We start from the raw sequence: 19,103 nt of genomic DNA on the forward strand, positions 1-19,103 counted from the left end.
GTTTTTTGACGTTACACTACTTTAAATGTGGTCGTAAAGCTGTGAGTTGCAGCAAAAGTAGTTATCTTAAATGCACCCCTACTTTAGTATTTTCTAATCTAGATTAAAAACTCTCATTTTCTTGTGCCATTGAAGTCAAACCAAGTTTTGACTGTTATATTTTATTGAGCAATCCCTTTCTATTTGAGTTAAATACTCAACCTTGAGAGTTTTCATTAAGTTTCCTATCCAGTGAATAGACTCCTTTGAGAGTTTGTTTGTAAAATATGAAGTGTACTTTGTTGTTTATACTGGAGCCATGTGTATTTTGTGTGTTAGTATAACTATAAATATAAATATATGACATGAATATTCAGGCTGAGGTTAAAACTGGACAACAGATTCCCCCCTGTTCTGCTGTACCACACAGTCTGTGTATTGTTGTGATTTCATTTCATTTCAGAGAATCTCTGCCAGTGGGCAGCAGGCATGACGTGGTGAACCAGTGAAGTTTTTCTGACTGTGTCGGCTCACACTGAGCTGTACTGGCAGACTGGGATGTTGCTGTCTGCGAGCCGTGAATCAGCTAGTTGGTCTTCTGCTAGAAAAGGGGTTGTGTGTGTGTGTGTGTGTGTGTGTGTGTGTGTGTGTGTGTGTGTGTCTGAAGGCATTTCATAAGAGTGACTCAAAAAGTTCAAAACAGACGAATATAAATTCAACAACCTTTTTATTTTTTCCCCATTTTGAATCTTTCACAATCAAAAATGAGTCTTTTTTTGTAACCATTTTGCATATCCACGTGAAGTATAGCAATACATAATCACTTCTGGACAAGCCTTACTCAATTTTTTTTCCATTTCGGAAAGCCTTTCGGCAAACAACAAAGGTTATACAGTAACACGTAGTACAAATGGTAACTGGGGCAAAGGGCAGCAAGGGTAAATACACAGCACAACCAGGAAGAGCATAGAGCAAAATGACACAACAGGATGACAGAAAAATACACATAATAATAGCCAAAATAATAACAGAATATAATAGAAAATAACAATATTAATAAAATAATAATAAAATAATGACAGCAGTATACAAGAGATAAGAGAGACAACTTTACATTTATACATAGTGACCAGAGGCAGGCACCAGGAAGTGAAACAGTTAAACTTGTAAAGACTGTATGATCTACTGCAGCTACTATAGCTAAAACAACTCAGTGCGAAGGTGAGTGGGATCCTTAAGACATCGGCCAATGTGGGGACAAGGGACAACACAATAAAGAGGCACCTTATGAAGATAGAGCAGCTTTGCTGGTTGCGACTGGAGAGCCATTTCATTTATTAGACAGACAGTTTTTGTCTGGAATATGAAGATCTATTGATTTTTGTTGAACAGCTGGCAAACAAGGCTCGCCTTGTGCTTGTCAGGTTTTGCCAACAGCAATGTGTGACTGCATAGCCTTGATTGATATGAGAATAACTGGCCTTGACTTCTTTTTGACAGCTTTGAGTGTCAAAAGCTTGGCTCACCTGAACAAGGAGCCCGAGCAGGAAGTCTGAAAAAAATTTACCTTTCTTTCTTTCTTTCTTTTTTTTTTTTTTTTTTTTTTTTTTTTTTTACAAGTTGTGGCTCCCACTTTGAGTTAAAAGAACATCTTTGAGGCATTTTCTAGACAAAGAGGGACTGTACAAGGTGTCTCAACAGGAACAAACTGATCACTTTAAAGTCTACAACTTCCGTATCCCACTGTTTTATTTTTTGTTGTTTTTGCCACATTTTTTTCTTAAAATATATATTCCATATATGCAAATTTATATGTCACAGTAATATACAATCTAAGTGCTTCAGAAGTGAAGAGGACTTGTGTGCAGATGATGAGAAGATCAAATGGTACAGATGTGTTCAGAGGGAGGACGAATGTAACTCTTTGCCAGGAAAGGGAGATGCTAAAGGAAGGATGTGTATCTTTGGTCAAAGGAATGTTCCCATAATGCCACAATAAACGCTGGCCAGCCACCAAGGCAGTTTACAACAATGAATAATTGAATAATGTTTGAATTTTCCACAAGGGAAATATCCCAGACTCCAGCTCTGGAGAGTTTCATTCTGTCCCCTCCCTCATTAAGTGATCTATTATTTTAACTGGAGGGATGGGTGGGAGGTAGGAGAGCGTAAGGGGAAGGGGAACAGGTGACACAGTGAAACTTGATGGTGAAATCACATCCTAACCACACCTCACACAGATCACTGACTTCTTGTAAGGTGCCGATGTGAGTCATACTTGTAGTTGTCTGTCTGCTGTAGACAACAAAGAGGTGATAGGAAAATACTCCAGCTACTCCTATTTGTCCTTAGTCTCGCCTCTTATTTCGCCCACCTCTTCCGGCGCTGGATCCCTTTTTCCCTCCCTCCTTTTTACACTCTGCCCTTTCATTCACCTGAGGCTTGACCTCCTCTGCATAATCAGTCTCATTGTCCACCTCTTTGCTCTCCCCATTGGCCTGGCTGCTATGAAGGTTGCTGGGTAGAGCTAAGTAAGGGTGCTGTGGCAAGGTGGGAGAGGGTGACATGGAGGTGCTGACAGGGCCCTCTACCTGTGTTCCTGCTCCTCCATTGGACAGTGCTCTGTACTTGAGGCGGAGCTTGTGAGGCAGAGCGGTGGCTTTGACCTCAGCTTGGCACTCTCCATGTGAACCAGCAGCTCCCGCCGCCTTCTGGTGGTAGCTGCTGATGTCTGAGGAGGACGAGGAGGGGGACTCGTCATCTGTGGAGCCCTCCTTATCAGAGCTACGTGGGTCCCCGTCACTGGAGGAGGTGTCTTTAATGGAGGAGTTCTCCTGGTAGAAACCACCAGCTCGGGGGCCTCCCTCGTAGGTGAGCACTGGGGGCTCTTCGTCCAGTGTGTTGAGGTAGCCGTTGTGCTGTGTGAAGGAGGATTTGCCCTCCTCAGTGTTGTGGATCAGATTAGGGGCAAAGGGGTTCTGGTGGCTTTCTGCGTGCTGAAGACTGTTCTCCTGACCCTGGTAGCTGTAATGATGATGGTTGTCATGCTGCTGCTGGCTGTTGGGATTGTACTTTTGCTGCAGCTCATCTGCTGACTCAGCATGATCATTGGTGTATTCATACTGGGGCGAGTCCATGGTCTTCGTCCTCTCTAGCTTCTCAGCGACCTCTGTGATGGTCACTGAGCAGTCAGAGAACTTGGAAGTTGAGGTGTGCTGGCCATGCTGCGGCGGTCTGCTCTGCTGGGACAGCTGGTCCTCCGACCTCTGGCTCTCCATGGGGTAACAGCCACTGCTGGAGCGGTACAGGATGACGCTCCTCTGTGCAGAAGTGGCCTGAGGAGCGGGGCTGGAGGCCTCCATGTGGCACTGCTGCTGCTGTTGGTGGTGCTGGTAGTCCATGGCACTTTCAGCCAACTGGGTGCTCTGCTGGTGAGGAGAAACCAGAGCGGTGTGGCTGCCATGATAAGCCCCAGTTGACATTCCACTTGGTATCCCATCGGGAATCCCGTTGCTTTCCAGCCGGGCCATCTCCAGACTTGAGGGCTCCTTCTTTATGCTGTAGCCCATGGGTTCTGGGCTGTCTCTGGAGGAGCCATCAGACATGTCGGAGACGGAGCCCCGGGGAGAGTACTTGTGTAGCGTTGAGTGGCGCTCACCACGGCTCGACTGTTCAGTTTCAGATGAGTCTGAATTCAGCATCACCTGGGACGCACTTGAATAACCGCTGCTTGAGAGGTAGGCGTTACTGTTCGGGGTGCCGTTGGTGCTGCTCCCATTGCTACCAGTGTTGACAGCTGCAGCACTGTTGGAGATCTGCTGACTTTTCTCCATGTAGGAGGCTGTGCTAATGAGGCCAAAGCGCAACTTGAGCTGAAGGAGTTCTGTCTTTAGACGAACGTTCTCCTCATTCAACGCCATGACCCGGTTCTCTAGCACCATGTCATTGAGGCGGCGCTTTTCCCTTGAGCGCTTGGCTGCTTCATTGTTCTTCCTCCGTTTTTCCCAATAGGAAGCATCTTTCTTCTCATCAGAAATGAACTCTCGCTTGCGACGGGAAGTCACAGTAGGCTTGCTACCTTTAGCCTGGCGGCTGATCCGCGCTCCACCTTCAGAACCAGGGGATGGGAGGCTCGCACTGTAGGGAGAATAAGTTTCTACCTCCATGGTATTCTTGTTGCTGGTAGATGGGAAGTGTAGACTGAGACTTTCCATTTTTTCCCGACTGGGGGCCAGAGTGTGACTCTAGCGAAGGGCAAAGGGGGAAAGGGAAAAGATGTAAAACTATATGAGCCTTCTGCTTTGTTACTAAGGAGTGTGACCTATGTCGCAGGATCGGCAAAAACTTCTGGATGAGGTATTTGTGCTCCTTGAGAGGATTGCCTCATTGATTTCTGCTATGTATTATTCAAGATCAAAATGTTCAAGTGTCCAAATTAGCCAGGAAGATTAAAAAGAGGTGGAACTCCACAAAAACCTCAGACATTGAACTAGTGTTGTGAACGAGGAACCTAAAAAAATAAACAAGTTTGTATTTTGAGCAGAGAGTCAGTTGTTCAAAGCAGTTTCTGGAGTCTCGCTGGAGGTGATTTTGAGTTTATCTGCGTCTTCCTCAATCTTCAGCAGAGCTGTGATGCCTGTCAGGCCGCTGCTTTGCTTCTCTCAGTGTCTTACACAGGATGTAGGTCAGTCCGTCTACTTCGGGGATCCCTGAGGATCTAGCTTCAGTGCTGCTGTTTGCTGACCACTACCTGGTTTATGGAGAGAGAGAAAGAGGGAAGGGGAGAGAGAGAGAAAGCGTTAGATTAGCTGTAAAACCACTGCCGTTCATTGTGGTATATAAGGTCCCTTTAATGTAACCTCTAAGGTTTGAGATCAATATGCACTCTGTTTATCACAATTCAACTTGCGCTGAAAATCTATTACATAACCATCAAAGTTGCACAATGTTTATCTTTCCTGTCTTTGTTTCCTTGACTTCACAGAGAAAAAGGGGGTGGGTGCAGAGCATGAGTAGCAGCACACATGAGTACACAGGGCTGCTGCTGCTGAACTCTTGTGTAAGACAGAGCCACCGTCATAGTCACATAACAAGGACTGAGGCAGGCTGACCTGGTGCCAGCTCTGCAGAGACTGACAGATAAAGGGCTGAGGGAGGGAAGGAGTAGACGAGGATACATCTGGTGTATCATCCCACTTATTCCATGACATATTACTGTAGATATAACATGGTTTGTGATGCAATATGACACAAATAATGTATTACAACCTCTGCTTTTATATTTTTTCATCACAGGGAAATCACATGAAATGAGAGTCATGAATACTGAACGAAATTGAAAATAGGGCATCATACTCATTGAGGAATGGCTGAAATGGGCTTATAGGAGACATCACAGTTACTGGACACACATCTGTGTTAGGCTGTGTGCATGTGTGTGTCTGTGGGGGAGGGTGAGATCTCCATCACTGCCGTAATGTCTCAGTTTCTCTGGTAGCCGTCACACTGTCTGAAATCACACAACACCACAAGCTGCTGAACTTCCTTATGTTGTGTCAACGTTGTAGCTCAGCAGGAAGCATTGCTCACACAACATGTCTTGCGCCATAAAGTTAACAACAATGCCCAATGCAGCACGGGGCGGATGTTGATGGGAGTCCAGCATTATGTAATAACTAGATCTGCTCTTTGTTTTAGGTCTGATTCCTCTGGTTCTCTCACTGCACAGCATTACACAGTTGATATGCAGTAATTAATAACACATCATTACACTGAGCCCCCGGAGTCCATTACAAACATGAAAACATCTTTTTATGACACACTCGCACAGGGAATGCTATAATCTAGGTCACTGTGCCTGTGGGTAACAGTGACTCCTCTGGTGTCACTTTTCATCCTCAACGCTGGAATTAAACAGAGCACAAATATGAACTTCTATCATCACAAATGCTTTTACTGGCCTTGTGTTTCCCTGATTTTTTTCTATTACTTTTTTTTTTGGTGATACCAAGTATCAAACACTTGAAACCGGAATCGCAGTTTCACAGTTTAATGGACACTGAATCAGTCGACTCAGTTCTGTCATTTTCAATTGTCAAGCAACTTTTGTTTCAGACTTTCAAATCAAATGCAAATAAGAGGCACAAGTTTGCAAATAACATGTTGGTGTAGGAGTTTTGCTAAGGGTTTGTGTTATGCAATTGCAGCAGCAATGACTGGAAACCTGAGGATATCCCTGGCAACTTTTTGACTGTGTACCTCAAAAGCAGCAAAGGTCGGTACTGATATAGTAAACTGTGCGTCAGTTTAAGTGTCTTATGACAGACTGTGTTACAGCTGCTACTGCTGTCAATCCTTTTGACGTCATGTAGGGCAAGAAATGTCACTTACAATCAGTAAAGACATCTGTAGACAATTTCATTTTGAAAGCTCTAAACTTTTTTTTTTTAACTCTAGCATGCAAAGATAAAGTCAGGCATGGAAAGATATAGGCTATAGGAATTTTGGGGTGTTGCTGGGGGAAAAACAAGCAGCTCCTGGTCCCAATTCATGCTACTGTTTTTGTCTTGTGTTCCCTCTGTATAGTGAAGCCTGGAAACTGAGACCAGACATGGCACAAGCAGAGAAAGCAGACTTGAACAAAGAATCTCCACAGACTGTTCCCGTTATTTAAACCATGATGATGTCAAGAGGGCAAAAAAAACTTGCTAAGTGCAGTTTGTTGTTCCCTCATCACAAACCACTTACTTCACACCACAGACTCAATGCCAAATAACAATTTAACCTAGTGAATATCTTCTCCAGACTGGTTAATGCATTTCTCTACCCCCCCCCCCCCCCCCCCCCCCCCCCCCCAGTCCTGTTGCATAATCTCACATTCAAAAAAACCCACATTGTGACCTTGAAACAACATGACTTACAGCTCAGAATAATTAACCATTTATTTACCCATGCCTGTGATATTGTAACTGAGGGGCTAAGTCTAGAAATGCTGCAGGCTATTCTTCAAATTGAATTTTCCTCCGAGTGGCAAAACAAGATTTCTTCCGTCTTTTGTTTTTTCGCCTTTTCTTGAAGAACTGGAGTAAATCTACACTGAACTGAAAGGGATTTGGACACAACCACCAACAGATGTGGAAAAATGTAGGGTCAGCCCCCATTTTTCTCTCCAACCCTGAATAATTTTCATAAAGACTTGCAAGGGAGGGAGGGGTGGCGCGAAACAAAGGCGGGCAATGAAGGAAGCACGCATACGTCTGCGCTGTCCCACTGACCTAGAAACGACGCTAAGCAGTAAACACTCCTCCTGTCTTTGACGGTGCGCCATAAAATAGGTCAGTGGGACTACATGGGAGGGAGGGCAGGAGAGGGAAAGAGAGTATTAGAGTGCACTCTAAAAATAGAGCGACAGAAAGAGGTGAGGGAGGGAGGAAGCAGAGGAGCGATGGGGTGACGGGAGGAATTCAGTTGGTGGAAATGAGAGGAATTTTACAGAAACTGCAGCATGGGGAATAAAAGAGACAAACTTGCATACGCCATCTGCCCAAAATCGGATTACGAAAGACCCAGTGATTTCCAACATTAATTCCTGTTCGCTCTAGAAACCCTGCGACGCCTTATGCAGCACATAACAATATGCATCAGTAGCAGATGAAAAACGATAGGGAGAGATAGGGAGATGGCATTGACGTCAGAGCACACACCCATCTCTGCAGCCAAATTCACACATAACAGGCTGCCTCTCTCAGGACTGCATGGGGAGGGGCTGCCGTTGGTGCTCGTAACCTACGTGCTCTGAATCTCTCTTGTTGCAGAGCGAAGCTTGTGTAACACATGCATATTACATAGCAGCAGAAGCTACAGGTTACTGGCTGTGAAAGCCTGAAATCTCCCCTTTCACTATCCTTCTCTGTGCATGTTGTTCCCTGAATCAAAGCAAAGACCGAAGCTAGAAAAGAGATGGGTACATTGTGTAATTAGCTCTCTGTGCAGAGGCTAATTTCCCATTAAAAAAAAAAAAAAAAAAAAAGGAGGGTTGGCTGCAGCTACTGTAAGCAGTGCGTTTCTCTGTATTTTTGGCTGAGGAAAACTCAGCTAAGAAGTAGTTCCCAGGCACTTGCCGCTCAGGGAGGAATGCTTCACCTCTGACCTCCTCTGAGGCAAGTGTGAGTAAAACGCATGGCATCCTCTTCCCCTCCTCCATCCTCTAAGTGATCCAACACCACACACGTGGAGGGGCCCCAGCTAGGAGCCTCAGTCTTGCCCCGTGGTTTTATGTAAAGAATCCAAACTAGGACACAGGAATCCAGACATTTCAGGTCAGTTAGTGAGACCTATATGACTGTGTGCCATTTAACACTTCTTCAGAGTAATAGGTTACCTAACACACTTCAACTTGTACTGGCCGTAGGTGACTGAATACACAGGTATAAGCAGTTTTTTGAAAGGTTAGAAATTTGGTGAAGAATGAATCTAATAAATAAGCATGACCTTATTTTGAAATGTATTACGTAGTGTGAATTTACATATTTGTGTATAATTTGAATCTTACTCGGTCAATTAGTAACATGTGACCTTTATCTTTTTCAGTCAAATCTGACTTACTGCAACATGGTGAAAGGTTTTACTTACTCGCAATCAGCAGATTAGCAAAGTAAAATCACCAAGAGAAAAAAATTTAACATTTTGATTAACAGTCACTAAAGTAAAAAACTGGGACAAATAGCTTAACCTATTAAAGTATGCATAAATCTGAGGTCTTGTATTCCTCAGAGCAACAGACAGAGTGGTCAAAGTAGTCCACGGCTTGTCCCGTATACCTCATGTGCCTCCTCACCCAGTTACAGGTCTGACCTATATTCAGAGCTCTGGCTGGGACAGAGCAATGCAGACAGCTCTGAAAACAGACCAGCTGGCAGCAGGCAGACTAAGAGCTCACCAGAACTTCGCCAGACAGGGGTTTCCATGCATTGCATCACATCCTGGATGTTCACTTGTTATTCTAATTTCACAACAAAGTCACACTAAAAAATTTGCTGGGATCTTGGGAGACGAGCTTTTCACCGAACCGGGAAGACTGTTACATCTAGTTTAGCCTTGCTTAACTTTTTCTATTCCATGTTTTCTCTTGGAGGAGAAAAACTGGGCAAGTTAAAAATAGCTTTCAGACCTTGAGCAGCTGTGTTACATCACTGATGAAAACATTTCTAAATACAATTTCCCCTGTGCAGACTTGTTAAATATCTATCTGCTTTAGGAATAATGGTGTAGTGTTAATATGGGTATGAATGATGAGAAGAAAGCACAGGGTGTGAACGGGAATCAATTACAGGCCTCTCTGTCCCAGGAGAGAGCTGCTGTTTATTGCTTCTCCCTGCTGTGCGCTGGTTATGTCATACCCTCCAACTCCCTCAAAGCAAAGCTTTGTGCTTTACTTAACACACCTCATGAGTAAAAAAGAATCATCAGTGACTCACTCTGAGCAGAAATCAGACATTTTGTGCTTGTTTTCTCCTTTGAACTTAAACATTAATTGTGTGATAGTGATGTAACCTAAAAGCAGGAGCAAATGTTCTTCACATCTGGGGGAAGTAAATTTAAGGGAAAATTAAGCATAAAAATGTTTTCATTTTTTTTTTTCAATATTATAATAGATTACTGTTACATGTTACATTACACGTTTGATCCCTGTAGTATCTCCACTCCTACAAATGAATACAGCATATCTATAGATATAGACAAGAAAATGTTTTTTTTGTTGTTGCATATAATCTTTTCTAAATGTAACTATACCCTCCACTTTTAAATGAAATTGAACCAGTTTTGTTAAAAATGTGCCACAAACAATAGCCTTTAGATGAATTGGTATCCTAAAAGAAGCCATGCTTTAATTCAGCCTAATGTTTGCATCAGGTGGATGGTGAGAGAGATTCATCAATATCTCAGAAAATAAAGTCATCTAGTGAAAAACGTGAAAACAACATGCACATACAAACAGCAGCATGCCACGTGCAGGGCTAATATAGCACACCGTGTGTCTGCATTAACCAGACAACACAGCCCGACTACAGCAGCTGCCCCCATTCCCTGGAAAACACCACCATGAGGGAAATTACCTCGCCTTGACATTGAGCACATTATGTGGAGTATGGCCAGCTACGTTTCCAATCTTGCTACATGTTTCATTTCAATAACAAAGCAAGAAAACGAGACAAACCCGGCAACAAAGAAGCATTTTTAGCACCGCGAGCGCCGGATTTAATAATGTGACAAAAACAGCCGCAAACGTCTCAAAGTCACGGACGCACGCGCGGGTCTGCCGGTAGAGCAGAGAGTCGCCATGTGAACAATAACCGGCCATAAGCATCATGTCCTCATGTCTACACACTCACACTGAGCTGATATACCTCTGAGTTTAACCACGCCGAGTGAGGAACATATAAAGACACAAACAGACAAAGACAAAGGGCGGAATGCGGCTCCGCGCTCACTCTAACATACCTTTCCATGTCCTGGAGGAGGGGAAAAAAGATTCAGGCTTCCCCGACACAAAAGCTGTCTCGCTCCCGTTTCCTCCTTTCCTTGTCCCTTTAGAAGAAACCTCCCGTAAAACGAAAAAACACTTTCTTCTTCGTTTCCTGTCGGTTCTCCGGTCAGTTGTGGTTGAGTCAGTGGGTCGGGTGGATGCTGTTTCGGTCTTTTGGCTCGGGCTGTCTGTGTGTTGTGTGCGGCCGGACACTGCTCCAGTTTCTCCGGCTCCCTTTCTAGAAATATGTGTTAGTAGGTCAGTGGTTGCATAACAGCTCTTAGGCTGCCTAGTCACGTTTTTGTCCTCTGTCTCTCCGCGCGAGAGTCTCTCTCTCTGTGTTATAAACCCTCTCCTTTTCTGTCCTCTCCACCTCCATCTACATCTTTCCTCCGCGCTGTAATAGCAACTCTTTACGGGAGTGGTTAAGTTTATAACAAGGGCATGAATGCGTTTTCACGGACACCATGTTATACTGAGACGTCCAATAATAGCATGTAACAGCATGTCCTTCAGCTGTGTTAGCAACGAGTCAGTGTTGCATATCCTCTCAATATCAAGTCTATATAGTTTCACCTGGTGATACTTTATGTTTAATGGGGGAAAGATAAAGTTAATTCTGATAATGACCGAGAAGGACCTTTGGTGAGTCCAAGGAAACTGAATGGCCCAAAATACTTGTGCTGTATGTTATACTTGTGTATAACTTTATAAGTGTGTGTGTGTGTGTGTGTGTGTGTGTGTGTGTGTGTGTGTGTGTGTGTGTGTGTGTGTGTGTGACATAATGCAGTAATATAGGCTATACAAATTTAGCAATTTTTGACATGGCTAATTATAGAAACACAGTTAATACTGATTCCTGATATAAGTGAAAATGAGAGTCATCATTTGTTTTGCCAATCTCTCTGCTTTTCTTTCATTTTTAACTCTCTTTTCTCCTCTCTCTGCTCAAATTACAGATTATGATTATGCTATTCCATAGATAGATAGATATATAGATAAATAGATAGATAGATAGATAGATAGATAGATAGATAGATGGATAGATGGATAGATAGTTGAACCTTCAATTTCTTCTCTCCACAATCAAGTCAAAGGTCAAGGTCAGTTACAGAGATCACTGTCTTGATGAAAGGCAGGGGTTTGCTAGCAGGGGTGGTATTGATGATAAATGCAATCTTCAAATACTTTTACCTTACGCTAGACTCAGAGGAAAATATTGCGTTTTTCCTTTTCTACACTTGTATGACATATATAGTTATTAGTTACGTGAGTAAGATTTTATATAAAGAACACAATCATCTTATAAAATATGATTTTTATTATAGATTAAACTGTGCAATAGTATATAAAGTAGTTAAAATAGCTGATAATACTTGTGTATATTAACTTAAATAGGATTGTTAATGCAGGACATGACAAGTCTAAGGACACAGGGCGTCGTAGATACTGGGCTATTAATAGAATTAACTTGAACGCTACTTTTTTAAAAGATGTAAATACTACCCACCACAGCTTGATGGTACAATTTGATGGTATTTTAAAAATTGGATATATCATATATTATACCTTATTATTGTTACCTTGTATAATGAAAAATATCAGCTTTACTTTATGAAAGTAAAGACAACAACCCATCTACTCTTGTTCTTTAATGAAATGTGTGATGTTGCTGCAACATTAAGTTCAATATCAGCATGGTTTTAAAACTAACACAGCACTTGTGTAACTGTTATTATATAATTGTAAATGGATTACAAAACTATGCCTCTTTTTCACCCCACATGTGTCTCGTTTAAGTCTCTCTCTCAAATAAGTGTAAATGAATCCTGACAGGCCTCAGACTGTATATCTGTTAGCTGAGTTGTGTTTGCAGTGGCAGACAGCAGCGTTGAACCCTTTGTTCGCACATTAAGGTCTTTCTTGTGTTATTATTTGCTATTTTTTTGTATTTTAAATTTTTTTCCTGCTTAATATAAAATCCACATTCATCAATCTTTTTTCTTCCATGCTCTGTGGGAAGATTGTGGCATAATTAATGATAGAAATAATAAATACTTGATTCTATCTCCCATCTTGCTAGTTGCTTGTTTAGAATTTTTTTTATTTTAAAGAAAACAGTAAAAACACACCCTTTAAAAATTTACAATGAAATCAGTATCAATATCCATGACAGTGATAAGATGAAATAAAACAAGACAAAATGTATCTTCTTTATTATGAATAAACACATTATTGTATCATTAATTTTATGCACCATTTCATCTTCTTTGTTTTTGTTTATGTATACAGAAAAATGGAAGTGTATTATCTGCTTAGGAGCTTTTCTATTATCCCTCAAAGCCTGGTGTCCTCATCACCACCATATTTCATCTGCAGTTACGTCAGCCCTGTTTTGTATCAGACACACATCCACCTCCATCCCACTTTCTCACTCATATCCCTTCCCCCTGCTTTGTCTCCACACAGACACACACACACACACACAGACAGACACACACACACACACACAGACAGACAGACACACACACACACACACACACACACACACACACACACACACACCATCATCGCCACCATTATACCATGTTGGGGAATCGGCAGCCTTGAACTTGTCTAGCTCCTCCCCCCACCAGTCCTCTGTTAGAACCACCAACCCCCAACACACTGCTCCATCTTTCCAGCTGCCTCTGCATGCAGGCATTCCCTTGGCAACTGTGGTGGTGTGGTGGTGCCTGCCTAGCAACCAAAAGGCTCTCACTCCCATCTATATTGCTCATGGCACGGGGGGTTGCAGACTGGGCTGGATGAAGATTGATCACAGACAAAAGAGCTCCTGAGCATCTTGTTGTTGTTGAGGAGAGAGAGAAACAGAGACACGGCTTAAAGAAGGGGTTTCCAGCTGCAGAGGTCTGCTGATGCCTGATGCACCCTGTGCTTACACTCTGCTTTATGAATTATATTGATAATTTGAAGGTAGGAGTGCTGTGCTTGCAACACAAAATGACAGTGTTGCTTGTTCTCTATGTGCAGCATGTGGTACTACTGGAAGCACAATGGAGGAGATGACCTCTGTAGTAACACTGCTGTGAATGAATGAATGAGAGTCGGTGATCCATGCTGATAAAGACACTTGGCGCCACCTGGTGTTGATAAAAATAAATAAATACTGAGCACTGAAGATGGAAACATCAAAGATTGTGTTAATACAGAATAATGACATTCAGTCCAATGAATCCTATTTTTAGACAAAAATCAATAATTCAGTGTATGTACTGCGGCTTTCTGGCTTCACACTGTTATCAGTATGTATTTCACGGAAATGTTTCTTTCTATCTGCAAGATTTGTTTTATTTCCAGGTGTGAATGTATTCTGGACCTCTATCCTTCGCTTCCACGTGGGCCAATCAGTCTCCACCGCAACTGCCTCAAGCCTAAAAATAGCTTTTCTACTGCTGACGTGATAGATGACTCATGCAGAGTCTCGCTCCTCTCCCTGCAGCCACCCTCTCTCCCTGGCACTGTCCGACACCCCACTGTCCCCCTTCAGTTCAGTGACCTTAGTTCAGTACGAGCCGGCCGACACTGAGGTGGTGTTTATATTTTTAAAGAATTTATCAAAGAAAGGAAGGCCATGAATAAAATCTAAATGATATCAGTTAATCACTTGTGTCATGTTAATACTCTTGTGCAGTGCACCTCCTCACTCCAGTGCCACGCCTACCATAGCTCCCTCTGCCCAGCCACACTGAGTCTGTGATGTAATGCAAAGTGCAGTTTAAAAACACTTCTTGCATAAAAGTCTTGCATATTGCATGTTGATGGGTTAACGTACATGTGGCCTTCAGAACACATAAAACAGTAATGTGTAAGTCATTTAAATTACACTAAGAATATCTCAATTTTTCATAAAAGACTCACCATGTTCTTGGATAAAATATACTTTTATTTTCAAATACAGTTCAATTCAGTTACAGTTCTGAACAGTGATGGTGACAGTGATATCTATGTATCTTGCTGTCCTACAATAAACCAGAAACAGATAAAGTGAACAAACACAAAACCACAGTACAGTCCAAAAAGTCATATTTATCACGTTTATCACACATTTAAAACAAGATAATGTTATACACAACATATCTTGTGCTGAAAGGTTAAAAATGTAAAATGTATGTCTTAGAAAAGGTGTGTGACATTTGTGGATAGATGTGTTAATGTTTACATTAGTGTTGAACATGGTGAGACTGAAGTCTAACAAATGATAACTGTGTGCATAGTTAGTATCCGACATGTTTTTCCAGTGTGTGTGACTGATCTGCTCAGTCGAGTGTTCAGACAAATGTACGGCCAGTTTCAAATGATGCAAGGACGCGATGAACCACACATGAATCACCTCCGTTGAGCATTATTTTAAAAGATGAATGTCTTTTCTGGCAGTGGTGCGCTGACCATCACAGAGCAAACAGATCACTAAACTAACCTTTTCCACTGAAACAGGCATTGAAAATAAAGTTTGTCATTTCAGAGGTGTCTGCGGAAATCAGCAGTCTGTGAGATCGATTTTCTGGAAAGATGTGAGGGGAACTCTGTCCGTTAGTTTAGTCTGGGTTTGATCTTGGTCTGTTCAGGTTTTAAGTGATCTTAGAGAGCAGCTGCTGAGAGAAGAGCCTTTTGAGCTGAGCCACTTCCTGAGACAAACAGCTGATCTGCAACCTCAGACTACCGTCCTCTGTCGTATAGGTGTTGTCCTTGGAGTTCTGCAGAGAGGAGGAGTTATAATATCCAGAGGACGGGCCCTGATACTGATGCCCAGGTCCACCACTGACCTCCTCCCTGGACCAAGGAGCCTGACTCTCTGCCCGACTGTCCCACCCTGCCTGATGGTGGCTCCTCACCTGGATGTTTGGCCCCACTGTAGCTACAGGTGGTCCACTGTGTCTGTTATCAGAGAGAGGAGACATCTCCCCTCCGTCACTGCTACCACCGGGGCCTTTGAATCGGAGCTTGTGTGGGAGACTCCTCAAACCCTCATGTGAGTCTTGCTTGGTTACATACTGACCCTCATTGACCTCCAGGGGACAGATGTGGGCGTCGTAGCCCTGCTGCTCCTCCACCAGCTCCCTCGGAGAAGGCCCACTACGTTCACTCAGTGTGTCGTCAAAAAACACAGGGCTGCCCATATTTGAGTTGCATGAGGTGGAAACACCAGACTCCTCTGATACACTATGACTTGACAGAGGCCCGGTTCCCCTCGGCCCGTAGACGGCAGCCTGCTGCAGAGGGTGAGGATGAATGTAGTGGGTGCTGGCACTTTGCTGTGTGTTGAGGTATGAGGGTCCATCAGTGTGAGGCTGGTAGTAATGTGTTGTGCTGGATGGTTGATGAGCACAGAGCGATGCAGAGAGTGGCAGGATGGTCACATCGGACGGGTCCTTGACCAGACCAAAGCGAAACTTGAGGGCCAACAGCTCGGCCCTCAGGCGTGCATTTTCCTCCAGCAGACCCAGGACCCGTCTCTCCAGCACCATGTCATTGGCTCGCCGCTTCTCTCTGGACCGCTTGGCTGCCTCATTGTTTTTTCTTCTCTTGTCCCAATAGCCATCGTCTTTTTTCTCATTGGGGATGAACTCCCGTTTGCGGCGTGCATTATTGCTGTTGTCTTCATCGCAGCTGCACCCAGCCTTGGCTTCAGCGTTGGCGAGGCTGTCTTTGTGTTTGAGAGCAAAGGTGCGACCCAGAAGGGTTCGGGCCAGTTGGCTTGTGGAGGTCAGGATGGAAACAGCCTCATCAGTGAAGGACCCAGCCCCACCCCGAGGCCTGGACTCCAGTCCCTCCACACCCCGCAGTGATGGCACTGACAGGTCCTGGATGACGGCGCCCACAGTCTGACCCGTCATGTTCAATCACTTCAGGTAGCTGCAGGGTCTGTTAGGAACTCACTGATGGTTGGAGGGTGAGGGTGAAATGCTCTATATTGGCACCACCTGGTGGTGAAAAAACACAAGCACATATGATGAGCTCAGTTTGTTCACAAGGTTGCAAAACATTTAACCGACATCACACTAGTGCCAATTGAATGTTGTAATTATCAGCAGGGAAGACATTAAAACCATCATAATAAAAAACTTATAAAACAAAAAACACTCAGATTAAACTGATATTTACGAGCATTTCAGAGGGATAAAGCCACATTAATATAGACTGAAAACATCTAATTCGATACAAAAATTATAATCATATCATATTTCACCAGAGAAATTTTTATTAATTATATTCATAGCAGGTGAAACATCCAAAAAAGGCTGATTATTCCAGTTTAAATATTGAATTTCATTTATATAATTTGATTAAGTGTCAAATTAGTTCACCAGACACCACAACAAGGCATTTACAGTTATCCCTATCAATAGGTTTTTATCAAACCCTAAATCCTAAATAGTTTATTGTTGACATAATGTTAGTTCACTTCCATATTTAATCCGACGTGGCATGATAACTGTAAAATATTATTCATAAACCTTCATAAAAATTTAGCCACATTCCCTCGCACGATAAAACAAATTAAATCTGTAGTAAAACATTTAAAAAAAGGATAAATAGGAGCTCTTACTTACGAATGAAACAGCTGCAGAAATCTCTCATGAGAAGTTGTTCAGTCAGCGCGAGGAGCTGTCCACTGCACATGTGGAGCTTCTCAGGTCGTCTGCATGTTTCTGCTCCTAAAAAGCTCCGCATCTCTCTGTCGTTTCTTTCCCCGCTCATCGGTTCAGCCGGGGTTGGATCCTCACCCCGGGTGACCCCCCCTCCTCCTCCTCCCCTCCTCCACCTCCTCTCTCCCCCTCCTCCTCCTCCTCTCTCCCCCTCCTCCTCCTAACGGGAAGCCAGCTGAGTCAAACCAACGAGAAACACTGTAACAGCGACCAAACAGAGCTGCGTTCAAAGTATTTTTAAACAAGCTGTTTTGTTTGTTTTTTTACTTTAGGCGCTGAAAGGACATAAGAGTTTAGAAATAAATTGTTAACCAAAATAACACAAGCAACCAGGCTACAGACTGCTGTGTTAACTTAGTACGTAGTGTTGGTCTAGCTCCTGCTCCCCTTGTATAGCATTTCATCTTACAAGTTGGTGCCTGAATGTTTATATTTGAGACAAAAAGGCCACGCGAGGCTGCTGAGGCGCAGTGCTGCTGTGAGCTAAATGCCAGTGGTCGAGTGACAATGCTAGGTGGATATAATGTTTGCCATGTAAATTCATTGTATGATGGTATTTTATATTAATTAGCACTACACACAAAGTGCAGCTGAGGCTCGTGGGAGTGGCGTCAGTTTTGCAGGTATTTGTTCACAAAGAAAAGTATAGGACTTGATGAAGTCAGAGGATCAGCAACGTTATTAGGATACATGATATGGGCATCTTAGATATGTGTATAAAATTTTGTGCTAATCCATTTTGTAATTTTAAAATGTTAGGATTAGGAAAATTAGGATTAGGATTCATCATCTGGGGACCATGAATGCCTGTGCAAAATTAAAAAAAAAAAAAAAATGATCTAGATATTTCAGTCTGGACCAAAGTGATAGACCAAAAACAGACCAGCAATCCCCTCCCTGGAGTCATGCCATTAGCTTGGCTAAAAATAGATGTAGAATAAAAGTTTTTCCTGGGCCAGCAGGACAACACCAAAGAAGGCATCGTATATGTCTATACTGTTCGTCAGCGAGGATTTTATCTGGGGCTGTTGCTTTAGTTTTTATTCTGGCTGGCCTTACAGTGGCCAGACAAGTTTATTATGCTCAACCTTCACTCATTTACTCTTTCACTGTAAAACAGTGGAGGAAATCGTCAAAAGCCACAGTGTTACAGTCTTTATCTGTCACACACACACACACACACACACACACACACACACACACACACACAGGCATGAAACAGGTCAAATTGATCTTAGTAAATTACACAACACATTTGATTCAGTTTAACAGGTTTAATTAGGTCATGAATCCTCAAAAAATATTCATAAATCTAAATCCACGAGAGCTTTCCTGCTATGTATTGGGTTTAACATTTTAGTTTGTAACACTCATCCAGTGAGCTCTAACTCAGGACATAAGGTCTGTTTTTTACTGAAGTTGTAGTTTGAGCAGAGAGAATGTAATGTAATATGTATTATGTATGTATATTGATAAAGAGAGGATCATTGCTGATCCAGTTAACACCTGTAGCACTAACAGGTTTCTGTTTTCACCTTTTTAACTTTCACTGTTAGATTAGCTCATCTAGTTTACAAAAGCCTGTGTGCACAGCCGTCATGGTGCTCTGAGTTGTCCTCATTTGCTCTTTGCAGGTAAGTACCCATAATGAGCAGTTCAAGGTAACACAGTTACACAGAAGTATGTGTTTTGTACACGCTCTCTTTGTTTCTGCACAAAAAGAACACGATTGTATTTTTATTTCCATCACATTAGATTATCAAACACCGGTTTCCACTGTAAAAGAACAAACATGAGGATGTGTAATGTCACTCACTCAGTGTATTTCCTGTCTTCTTGTTGGCCTCACTGTCTAAGGACAAAAGAAGCTAATCGCTGTGTCACTGCAC

The 19,103-nt window shown here is 42.8% G+C and overlaps 2 protein-coding genes across 3 annotated transcripts; both read right to left on the reverse strand.

The window, feature by feature from the left end:
• Positions 1-689: 689 nt before the first annotated feature.
• Positions 690-10,901, reverse strand: LOC111666682 (uncharacterized). The gene is made up of 2 exons (XM_023422098.2): positions 10,480-10,901; positions 690-4,729 (listed from the first exon to the last, which is right to left on the reverse strand). Exon 2 carries the CDS (start codon positions 4,191-4,193, stop codon positions 2,328-2,330), a length of 1,866 nt encoding a protein of 621 aa, XP_023277866.1. The 5' UTR covers positions 4,194-4,729; positions 10,480-10,901; the 3' UTR covers positions 690-2,327.
• A 3,528-nt stretch (positions 10,902-14,429) lies between these two features.
• LOC111666659 (uncharacterized) lies at positions 14,430-17,274 on the reverse strand. Of its 2 annotated transcripts, none has more exons than XM_023422041.2 (2): positions 17,119-17,274; positions 14,430-16,488 (listed from the first exon to the last, which is right to left on the reverse strand). In XM_023422041.2, exon 2 carries the CDS (start codon positions 16,399-16,401, stop codon positions 15,136-15,138), a length of 1,266 nt encoding a protein of 421 aa, XP_023277809.1. In that variant the 5' UTR covers positions 16,402-16,488; positions 17,119-17,274; the 3' UTR covers positions 14,430-15,135. The 2 variants fall into 2 exon arrangements, with proteins under 2 accessions (XP_023277809.1, XP_087034329.1); XM_087178203.1 differs by having other exon boundaries at positions 17,115-17,268.
• Positions 17,275-19,103: the final 1,829 nt, after the last annotated feature.

Source organism: Seriola lalandi, unplaced genomic scaffold (genome assembly GCF_002814215.2).
Source record: "Seriola lalandi dorsalis isolate HSWRI2012SDOR001 ecotype SW California unplaced genomic scaffold, Sedor1 jcf7180002054678, whole genome shotgun sequence".
In the NCBI taxonomy this organism is placed as follows: domain Eukaryota; kingdom Metazoa; phylum Chordata; class Actinopteri; order Carangiformes; family Carangidae; genus Seriola; species Seriola lalandi.

Coding starts and splice junctions, on each gene's coding strand:
- LOC111666682 (XM_023422098.2), bottom strand. CDS start 4,193: ATGGAAAGTCTCAGTCTACACTTCCCATCTACCAGCAACAAGAATACC.
- LOC111666659 (XM_023422041.2), bottom strand. CDS start 16,401: ATGACGGGTCAGACTGTGGGCGCCGTCATCCAGGACCTGTCAGTGCCA.